The sequence below is a fragment of the Nicotiana tabacum genome, chromosome 15 (genome assembly GCF_000715075.1).
Source record: "Nicotiana tabacum cultivar K326 chromosome 15, ASM71507v2, whole genome shotgun sequence".
Classification (NCBI taxonomy): domain Eukaryota; kingdom Viridiplantae; phylum Streptophyta; class Magnoliopsida; order Solanales; family Solanaceae; genus Nicotiana; species Nicotiana tabacum.
In genome coordinates, this window is record NC_134094.1 from 99733594 (window position 1) to 99743982 (window position 10389).

Here is a 10389-nt window from a genome sequence, read left to right on the forward strand (position 1 = left end):
CAATGATACATGGGAAACGGCGGCAAAAAATTCCCGCCATAAATACGTGCCACTTCCCAAATATTCAATTGCAGAATATTCGGCAAGTAGGGAGACTATCTGTATTGGTAAAAAATAAATGTTATACGTGAAATTATATGAGGATGACATGGCAAGATATGTGTATCATTAAGAAGATGATAACTGGAGTGTCGCATTAAAAGATTCACATTTTACAACATGTACGGACAAATCACTCACGAGATGAAATAGTACGGTTGCTCGAGCCTAAATTACTTAGTGAAGAGACACAGGCAGGATGAATCAAGACAGTAAAGAGGGAAGATTCATGAATCTCTAATTAATAGGAAGAAGAATCAGAATCGTTACGGAATCTTCATGAACAGTTACGGTTGCCAACTATAACGTTTCATTAATGTCATTAATACTCATAATGATTCGATCATAAAAGGGAAGAAACGTTATATTTATAAATTCCTATATAAGGGAAGAAAATTTCACTTGTAAGGACACGTTCTGATGAACATTGGAATATAATTACTTTCTTGTGTTTTCTATTGATTACTTTGTCATTTCTGATTTTGATTTCCTTTTTTATTTTTGAGAGAATATTAAATTTCTTGATTATCAGTAATTTGAGTATTTCTAAAAATAGGTTTTGACTGATAATCTAATTCTTTGGTTAAACACTTTAAAAATTATACTCTGTGGAATCCTATTGTAAATTATGGACAAAAAGAGGTGAATCTAGATTAATCGGACTCCACACATTGTAACCAGATGGAAAAATAAAAGACAGAGCAAAAGGTAATGGGAGAAGAGTACGACAAGGCCTAATGTGTCTGGTTGTAGGAGTACTGCATGCAGTTCAAACAATTAATACTGGAGTATATATTACTACTAGACTAAATATTTATACAGTATTTTTTTCTTTTCAATGTTCGTTATATTAACGAGCATAACCATATATTATATACTATAATAAGACCGATGGTGATAAGAGTATACTCCTTGAAAGCTATATTAAGCATGCAGAGCAACTTTTGGCTGTTTCTCTTCTTTTCTTCTCTTCTTAACTTTATTTATGGCTTTTATCACTCTTTTCTATACGCTTTAATAAAAGATGAGATTCCAAGGTATACATGACTATTCCACCACCGTATAAAGCCTTTTGAAAACGTTAAATTATGCAATTGCGGTAACCTTTTTTTTCCTTTCTAACTTAAAACCAAAAATGAGTCAAGCAGCATGATGCTGATGGAGATAGTCAACTGTTCACATTTAGTCCTCTTTATTTCCATCTTCTCTGTATTGTATCAATTTTATAGTATTGATGAAATGGTTTAAGAACCATGCATGAGAAACAATTAGAGATAGAGGTAGATCCAGTATATATATTAATTATGTGGGTTCAAGACTAAAGTTTCAACTACTGAACCTATCACTTTTTTTTTTGGTAAATAATTTTTTTTTTATTACCAATCGAAAGTGTATGTACATAAGAAAAAAAAACAAATTGACTATTAGACATGATGCCCCAACATCAAGACTACAGAAGCCAATGTAACCATATCATCTCACAACTATACCATGGTAACCTACTACAATCACAAAAGTTAAGGGTTTTTTAACTGATCAAGTTTCGTAGCTAATCTTGTTTGCATTGCTCCTTAAGATAATATGTTTCATAACATGCTTCAAATTTGACTGCGTACTCTGGAGAACTCTTTGGTTCCTTCTTCAAGTTACAGTACACACTAACCGCAAGTGTAGTCATTCTATTGAACACATCACATTACTTGAGTTATGGGTTTATAATTCAATATATTCAACAATTTTAGTGAGTTTTGAACAAATAAATTCATATTAAAACTAAAAATCATGAGAGAGTTCAGATGAATTCATTTGTTACACAAGTAGCCGTTCATATTTACTGTTTATTTTTTCTAGGCGGTATACATAAATTATATATTGATTTTACATAATTATACACATAGTATATATAAATTATACATATATTGATTTAAGATATTAAGTAGACAGCTATTTGGGTTAATATTCCGTTTCGTTTCTGCTTTCTGCATGTGGCAAGGAATTAAGTTGCTGGACTCATCATTAGGTAATAAATTTGATCATGCATTAATATAGCTTCCTAATAATATCCCAGCCTGTCGCGCTTCCTAATAAATCCTTCATCGGATCAATTAACTGCTTCATTAATGCTTTGTTTAATATTGCTGAAAATTAAATGCTTGAAAGCGCGTCAGCCTCCCATCAACTCATCTCCGTAGTGTTACCACATATTCCCAATGTTACATTTAGTTGACATAGTAATATTAACATGTGTATGATCGATCTTATGCTATCTAGTATCTACCGCTTTGTACTGCTTATTTTTATTACGGGTATTCAAATCGAATTAGAAAAATCGCACCAGTCCGAAAAGTCAAACCAATCGATTAAAAAATTTCATTAGGTTTGACTTGGTTTGTTATTGAGCAAAAAAATCTAAACCAAACCGACATATAAATATATACCTTTTAAGATTTCATATAGAATTTTCTTTAAAAATATCTAAAAATATTTGGGATTCTCTTATGGAAAGTAATATTTAATAGAACTATAAAGTGCATCTCCATTTTTGTTTACTTTAAATAATGGGTTCTATCATCACTTTCTTACTATGTATTATTAAAATGCGGCATTCATATGTTAATATTTTTTATATCTTTTTCGAATGATAATTTAAAATTAAATATAATATCATATTGATTTTAATGTTTAATTATTAAATTCGATTAACCTTGAAAACGTATGTCAACGAAAAACTATTTTTAGACGACTAAGAAAATAACTATCATGTGTTGCTAAAAAAATGGTCTCATAAAAATATTTTAATAGATCATATATTTATCAGTCTTTTAAATTTTTACTAAACGTATGTTCACTTATCAAACTTTATTTATAACTTTAACAAAGTAAGATTGAAATAATATTTATGTAACAAAAAAAAATCGCAAAATTCGACAAAATCATACCAATCCAAATCGGTATAGTTGGTTTGAATTGGTTTTGATTTAAATCGAACCAACCTGGTCCATGCATGTACATCCCTAATTTTTACCATTCATTCCCTTTCAGGATCAGTTGTGGCATTCCAACCTTTACTGAGAGTATATGGATGAATCCCTTCATCCATATGTGTAAAAGAGACTAGCCGCACTTAAAAGCTAAATACTCTACCATTGAGTTAGCGACCTAAAGAAAACATCGAAAAAAAATTGTGTAGATCCAATACGAAGAAAAAAAGTAAAGAAATTAGACAAGACAACCAAAGTGTCATTTTAGAATACTTGTTAAATGTATTACTGGTTTAATAAAATTTTGAAATAAGCTTACAGTTTATTTGAGACGTGTTATATGACACCTTGAAGGCTGAAGCTCGATCACCTCCAATAGCACTCATCTAATTGGAGCTGTAAGCAGTGGCGGAACCAAAATTTCATTAAGGGAAGTCAAAATATAAAGAAATAAACTCACCAAAAAGTCAAGAAGTGTCAATACGTAGTAGTATATATTTTTTTCAAAAGAATTACCTAACTATACAGTATAATTTTTTGAATAAGGGGTGTCGATACCCCCTTGAGAGCATATGACTCTGCCACTGGCCGTAAGAATGAATTTAGAAAAATAAAGTAATAAAATGCTCTTCTACCTAGAGTAGAATATCTCTCTAAGTTTCATAGTTTTCTACTTCCCGTTAAATCCTTTTTACCTCATTTTCCGTTAAATCTTACTAACGGGGTTTGTTAAATATTTAATGGAGATAAAATATGATTATATTAAGTAAATTTAAAGGACCAAAATTGCTCAAAATATATTTAAAGGACTATTTTAAAGCTTCCACAAGCATAAGGGACCATTTTTGTCATTTTATCTTTAAAGTTAATTCCAATGCGTTAAGGACCATTTTGTGGGTAAAAACTAAAAATCAAAGGACTCAACCAAAATAAAGAAACAAAAAAGTAAAAAGAAAAGGAAAGGTTCGACTCAAATAAGTTGTGATTTCGAGTAACCGAGAATAATAAATTTTAAAAAAAACAAAAAAAATCCTTAGTCCTCCTCGGCTGTTCCTCCAACTCTATAAAACAGAGAGACAGAGATATAGCTCAGATGAGCCTATTCATACAATAGCCTTTTCCTTGGACGACAAATGAAGTAAATGAAAATTCAATCATCCGTCTTCTTCACAGAAGAAGATGGCTCACCATCACAATCAACCACAACACCAAAAGCTTCCATTTTTATTAGATTCTTTGTACTGCAAAAATGAGAGCTTGGACGTGTTAGACACAGAAAATTGTTTAACAGAGGAAGTAGAAGTAAACCCCAAGTCTATTTCTTTGTTAGAACAAGACTTGCTATGGGAAGAGGAAGAGTTAAGCTCTTTATTGTCCAAAGAACAAGAGAATCAAATGTATAATATTGTAATAAACAACCCATATTTGTCTGTAGCAACAAGAGAGGCCGTTGATTGGATTCTTGAAGCCATTGCCTATCATAATTTCTCTGCTCAAACTGCAATTCTTGCTGTAAACTACTTTGATAGATTTCTCTTCAGCTTTCAGTCACAAAGTGAAAAGCCATGGTTGAATCATCTTGCTGCTGTGTCCTGTCTTTCTTTAGCTGCAAAAGTTGAGGAGACTCAAGTGCCTTTACTTCTAGATCTCCAAGTATGTTATCTTAGAAAATCTGCAATAATTAACTTATGCTTGTTTTAATAATAATTTGAATGTTGGGGTTATTGATTTGGTGTTTTCTTGATATTTAGGTGGAGGAATCAAGATACTTGTTTGAGCCAAGAACAATTCAGAGAATGGAGCTATTGGTACTTACTACTCTCAAGTGGAAGATGAATCCAGTAACCCCATTATCATTTCTTGATTACTTCTCCAGAAGGCTTGGATTGAATAACCACATTTACTATGAATTACTTAGAAGATGTGAGAGAGTGCTTCTATCCACTATTATTGGTAAGCATCTATATGACATGAATATGTTGGCCCTTTATAAAGCTAGATTCTTGGTCCTCCATTATTTACTAACTGGTTCATGTTGTATATGTAAAAATTAGCAGATTTTAGATTCATGTGCTATCTTCCTTCTACTATGGCTGCTGCTACAATGTTACACGTCATTGATAGGCTAGAGCCCTGCATTGGAGAAGAGTACCAAGAACAACTTTTGGGTATACTTGGAATAGTAAAGGTTAGTATAGTTATTAATTCATGTCTTAAATCTTTCCCCAATTTGTTGTACTAGTTGTCAGTAGCAGATCCAATAAATGATCACTTTATAGTACATATATGCGACATACAACTCACAACGTTTAAATAATTGGAAACAGGACAAAGTGACCGATTGTTATAGGCTAATTCAGGAGGTGGCTTCCAACATTGATCTCAACTCAAACAAACGAAAGCCAATTGGTGCCTTGCCAGGAAGTCCCATAGGAGTTATGGATGTGTCATTTAGTTCTGATAGCTCCGATGACTCGTGGGCAGTGGCTTCATCAGTTTCTTTTTCTCCAGAGCCATTGTCAAAGAAGACTAGAACATAAACGTGGTTCCTGAGAAGGAAAAAGAATGTTGCATTAGACGCTAGATGATAAAGAGAGAGCTTTTTGGTTACATGGCGAAAGTCGAGAAGACCATGCCAGCTAAAGTCAATCAATAGATTCTCAAATTTGTTCGTGGATTAATCATTCCGTAGAAGACTATTGATAGTCAATTAGATACGGATCTATTGTGTCCAATAATGGCATGTTCTTCTTACGATTCACAAGTTAAATTGCTCGTCATATTTCCATAACAAAATTGACTCTTATTGGATAGTAGAGTTAAAGATGGCCGGCATTTTATTTGGAGGAAATTAAAATGCGGATTAACAGAGTATTAAAAATAATTTCATGTCTATTGTATAATTTGTTTCCTTGGTTAAATATTCGCATAGCTTTAATGTGAATAACAGGCTGTTATCGGTTCACGGGTTCAGTATTTCACGACCATATGAATTGAAAGTTATTACTCTATTTCTGCTAATTTTAAGGAAAGAGATATGTGTATTGAGAAAAGGCAAATATATCAAAAATAGGGTAAAGGGTGGATTTTGTTCTCATGTGGAGGGAAGAACTTGTTGTCGGCCACTGATTTATCTGGGAGTTGGATCTGCAATATTTTTGGTTTGACCTCGTTGGAAGAGCTAGTATCTTTTATGACTTTTGTTTTTCATATTGCGAGGTCTAAAAGAGCTTACTCAAATTAATAGTGTTTATATTAAAATATACATATATAATGAATTTATTCCATATATATATATACACGAACAATGCAAAATTTTATTTTACTTATATAGCATGTAATTACTCTATTTTTAAAGTTACCTTACCATCAGGCTTACTATAAAGAGTACTTACATGCATGTTTACTTAACATTATGGTATAAAGAATATTACTGTCACACTATAAGAGTGCAGAATTTGAACTCATATGGAGTATAATAGCTCTCTTATTTAATTGTAATTTGTGTATAAAGAGTAATTTGTGTATATACGACTTATCAAGGTAAAAGCATACAGTTTTTTCGGATCGAATACCCATTTCCTTTTCTGTTTATGTTAGTCCAAATGTACTTAATTATTACGGCCTCAAGGGCAGCAATTTAAGAACATGGAAATATATGTTATGCCCTTTAGTATAAAGGGATTATTCTACCCATGATTATCTCTGATCTAATCGTTTAGCTATTTGAGGTCTATAAAATGAAAATACAATTCATCCATAGAAAATTTTAATTAAAAAAACAAAGATGAGGTAACTTAATTTTCTCTTGTTGTTGGCAGAAAAGACCTCCACTAGAAATCTAGCATGTGCCTTCTTTACCACTTCAAAATAAAGAATCACAACTGGCTTTTCCTCTTTTATTTTTACTTTCACCTTTTCAAAGTTAAACACAAAGCTCTAGAAATTTATTCTAAATTGATAATATAATTCATTTTGTTGGTCAATCTATCGCACCATAAGTAGCGTGAATGACGGAACACTATTTAATATCTATATATTGATATTGTAAAAAAAAAATTTGGTCGACCTCCTCTAAAGGGCTAGGCAGCGGAAGGTTTTGTGACGAAATCTACTTTGTTATATGATGACAAGGTATGGGATTAACATTAACTAACTTATAAGTGGGAACTAATTATGTAGAAAATAAAATAGATTATATGATACAACTTGTTAAGTTACAGTAACAATATACAGTTCTTTAAGTTGACGGAGTATATAGGTTAAATCCTTATAAATTTTATGTACAATTAGTTGTATTGACTAACCCACAACAACGTAGTAATAAACGAAAAAGCAGGGCGAAGGGGAGTCTGTCAAATGATTGTCTAGCTTATGATTTTTCATGTGTCGATACCTCCCACTATATTTAATTAATAAATTATTAATATGTCGTCAAGCTTGTATGCTTAGTTACGTTTATAATATACATTCTAAATATTTTCGCTCAAATTATGGTATTATGCTAGTAAATAATACTTAAGTTAGACAATCTGTATCATCCTTGTTTGTCCATTCAAATCTCTTTGCAATATTAAAAGGATGATACAGATTGTCTAGAGGGAGAAGAAAAAAGGGCAAAGTTCTAAAGCAGTGGCATAAAAGCCAGGAAGAAGGTACTAATTTGCAATATTAAAAGGTGTAAAGGTGAGCTTATAGAGGATTAAAAGACGATTTGGATTCAATTAGATTCACTGTAAAAACAAATATGCACGCAGAAAAAGGGGCAAAAGATGAAAGGTGGGAAATGGAGAATTTGGGGGGACAATATCTTTTGATTTTGGTTGATGTGTCTTTGTTGGTCCTTTTGTTCACTGCTTTTGGTAGTTAGAAGAGAATGGACTTTAGTGTTTTCAACCCTTAAAGCAAAAGAAGAAAAGACAATGCCAAGAAATGGATTGCAGCGATACACAGTGTGAAGGAGTAGCAGAGTTCTTCTTTTTCTTTGTTTTCGGTTTGCCTTGTATTAGAACCCGATTAATTTAAATTTACCTTGTGTAAAACTCATTAAGCGCTCCATACAAAAATATTTTTTATTTTCAGGATTCAAAGTCGAGCTCTGTGGTTAAGCGTGATCCTATTCATTTCTCCACAAACGATTGTAGTGATAAGAGAGAGTTGGTTCCCGATTAAGACCTCTCTTCTTTTGGAGAGCTATTTAGGTGGTCATCCTTTTGACCTAGTCATCAACATTTATATTCTAAAGTCTAAGCACCGAATATATCTCCATAAAAAGAGGTGCAATTTTCTGGCACATTAATTTCTTTTTGTTAGGATCGGTAAATCGGGTAGTGCGGAATTTAGCTAAACAATATTATAATGACAATAATAAAGACAATGCAAGTTGATAATAACGGCAATTAAAGAAGATACAAATTTAACGTGGTTCGGTCAAGGTGACCTACGTCCACAAGCGCAGATGAGTAATTTTACTATACCAACAAGAGTACAAAAGAGAGTATAAAATTAGAGTAAATACTCTAATTTGTCCCAAATACCCTAAGAGAATAACCTCACAAGGTCACTCCAAAGAAAGAGTTCACACAATTGTTTCCCAACACTCACTCTCTTCTAAAATACTTTATAATGAAATAAAGGAGGAGAAAGAAAGACAAGAGTGAAAAGCTTTTGCATTGGTGTGTTTGCAAATGAGGAGAAACTTCTCTATTTATAGCAAGAAATCCTTGGCCTAATAATGGATATTATGTCATGACAAATGTCATGATCCACAAATTTTGTTATAATGGATATTATGTCACGGCAAATGTCATGAAAATTTGGCCATATTACAAATCTCCACATTGGCCTAATTTCGGCTTATATATAGTAAATTTGCTCCACCTTCTCCGCAAAAACCTCAATGGGCAAAATCATTCTTCGTAAATACCAATCAAGTTCAGGCAAAGCTTGAACTTGGACATTGGAATAGGTTTTGTGAACATGTCAGTAGGATTGTCTCTAGTGTTGATCTTCTGAACAGAGACTTTTCCTTCAGCAATGGTTTCTCGGATGAAATGATACTTTATATCAATGTGCTTCGTCCTCTCATGATACATTTGATCTTTAGTCAAGTGAAAGATACTTTGACTATCACAGAAAATGGTAATACTACCTTGGTGTAAACTGAGTTCTGCAAATAGATCATTCAACCATAAAGCTTCTTTAATCGCCTCGGTCACTGCCATATATTCTGCTTCGGTAGTAGATAAAGCTACTACATGTTGTAATGTAGCTTTCAACTAATAGCGCAACCACCGATGCAAAATACATAGCCTGTCAGTGATCTTCTTTTATCAAGATCACCTGCATAATCTGAGTCTATAAAACCAACCAAAGTGTTAGTATTTCTCCCAAACTCCAAACATGTGTTTGAAGTACCTCACAAGTATATGAGAATCCATTTCACAGCATGCCAATGTGCTTTACTAGGGCAAGCTATATACCGGCTTACCACGCTCACTACTTGTGAAATGTCTGGACGTGTACAAACCATTGCATACATAATATTGCCGACTACACTGGAATAAGGAACCTGTGCCATGTACCTCTCTTCTTCCTCTGACTGTGGGGACTGAGTATCTGATAAATTAAAATGAGCAGCAAGAGGGGTACTAACTGGTTTAGCATCTTTCATGCCAAACCTCTCCAAGACTTTCTCCAAGTACTTCTTTTGGGTCAGAAATAGCCTGTTGGCTTTTCAATCTCTTTTGATCTCCATGCTAAGGATTTTCTTAGCTGCTCCCAAATCTTTCATCTCAAATTCACTTTTCAGCTGACTTTTCAAATTGTGAATTTCTATTAAATCCTTAGCAGCAATGAGCATGTCATCAACATATAATAATAGGTACACAAATGAACCATCATTTAACTTCCAGAAATAAACACAACTATCATACATGCTCCTCGAATAACCATGATCCAACATAAAGGAATCAAACCTTTTATACCATTGTCTTGGAGACTGCTTTAATCCGTACAAGAATTTCTTCAACAAGCAAACATGATCTTCTTTTCCTTTAATTTCAAATCCTTCGGGTTGATGCATGTATATTTGTTCCTCAAGTTCTCCAAGTAAGAAAGTTGTCTTAACATCAAGTTGTTCTAATTCCAAATCATATATGGCAACGAAGTCAAACAAGACACGAATAGAGCTATATTTAACAACATGTGAGAAAATATCATTAAAATCAACTCCTTGTACCTGACTATAGCCCTTTGCAACTAATCGTACCTTATACCTCGCATCTTCAACCCCTGAAATGCCATCATT

General features: G+C 32.9%; 1 protein-coding gene across 2 annotated transcripts; it reads left to right on the plus strand.

Moving 5' to 3' along the window:
* Nucleotides 1-4125: 4125 nt before the first annotated feature.
* On the plus strand, nt 4126-5876 carry LOC107781602 (cyclin-D3-3). Of its 2 annotated transcripts, none has more exons than XM_016602337.2 (4): nt 4126-4733; nt 4832-5033; nt 5135-5268; nt 5408-5876. In XM_016602337.2, the coding sequence occupies exons 1-4, from the start codon at nt 4260-4262 to the stop codon at nt 5618-5620; spliced, it is 1023 nt and encodes a 340-aa protein (XP_016457823.1). In that variant the 5' UTR covers nt 4126-4259; the 3' UTR covers nt 5621-5876. The 2 variants fall into 2 exon arrangements, with proteins under 2 accessions (XP_016457823.1, XP_016457824.1); XM_016602338.2 differs by having other exon boundaries at nt 5138-5268.
* Nucleotides 5877-10389: the final 4513 nt, after the last annotated feature.

Coding starts and splice junctions, on each gene's coding strand:
- LOC107781602 (XM_016602337.2), top strand. CDS start 4,260: ATGGCTCACCATCACAATCAACCACAACACCAAAAGCTTCCATTTTTA. Junction 4,734..4,831: donor CTTTACTTCTAGATCTCCAA/GTATGTTATCTT, acceptor CTTGATATTTAG/GTGGAGGAATCAAGATACTT. Junction 5,034..5,134: donor GCTTCTATCCACTATTATTG/GTAAGCATCTAT, acceptor TGTAAAAATTAG/CAGATTTTAGATTCATGTGC.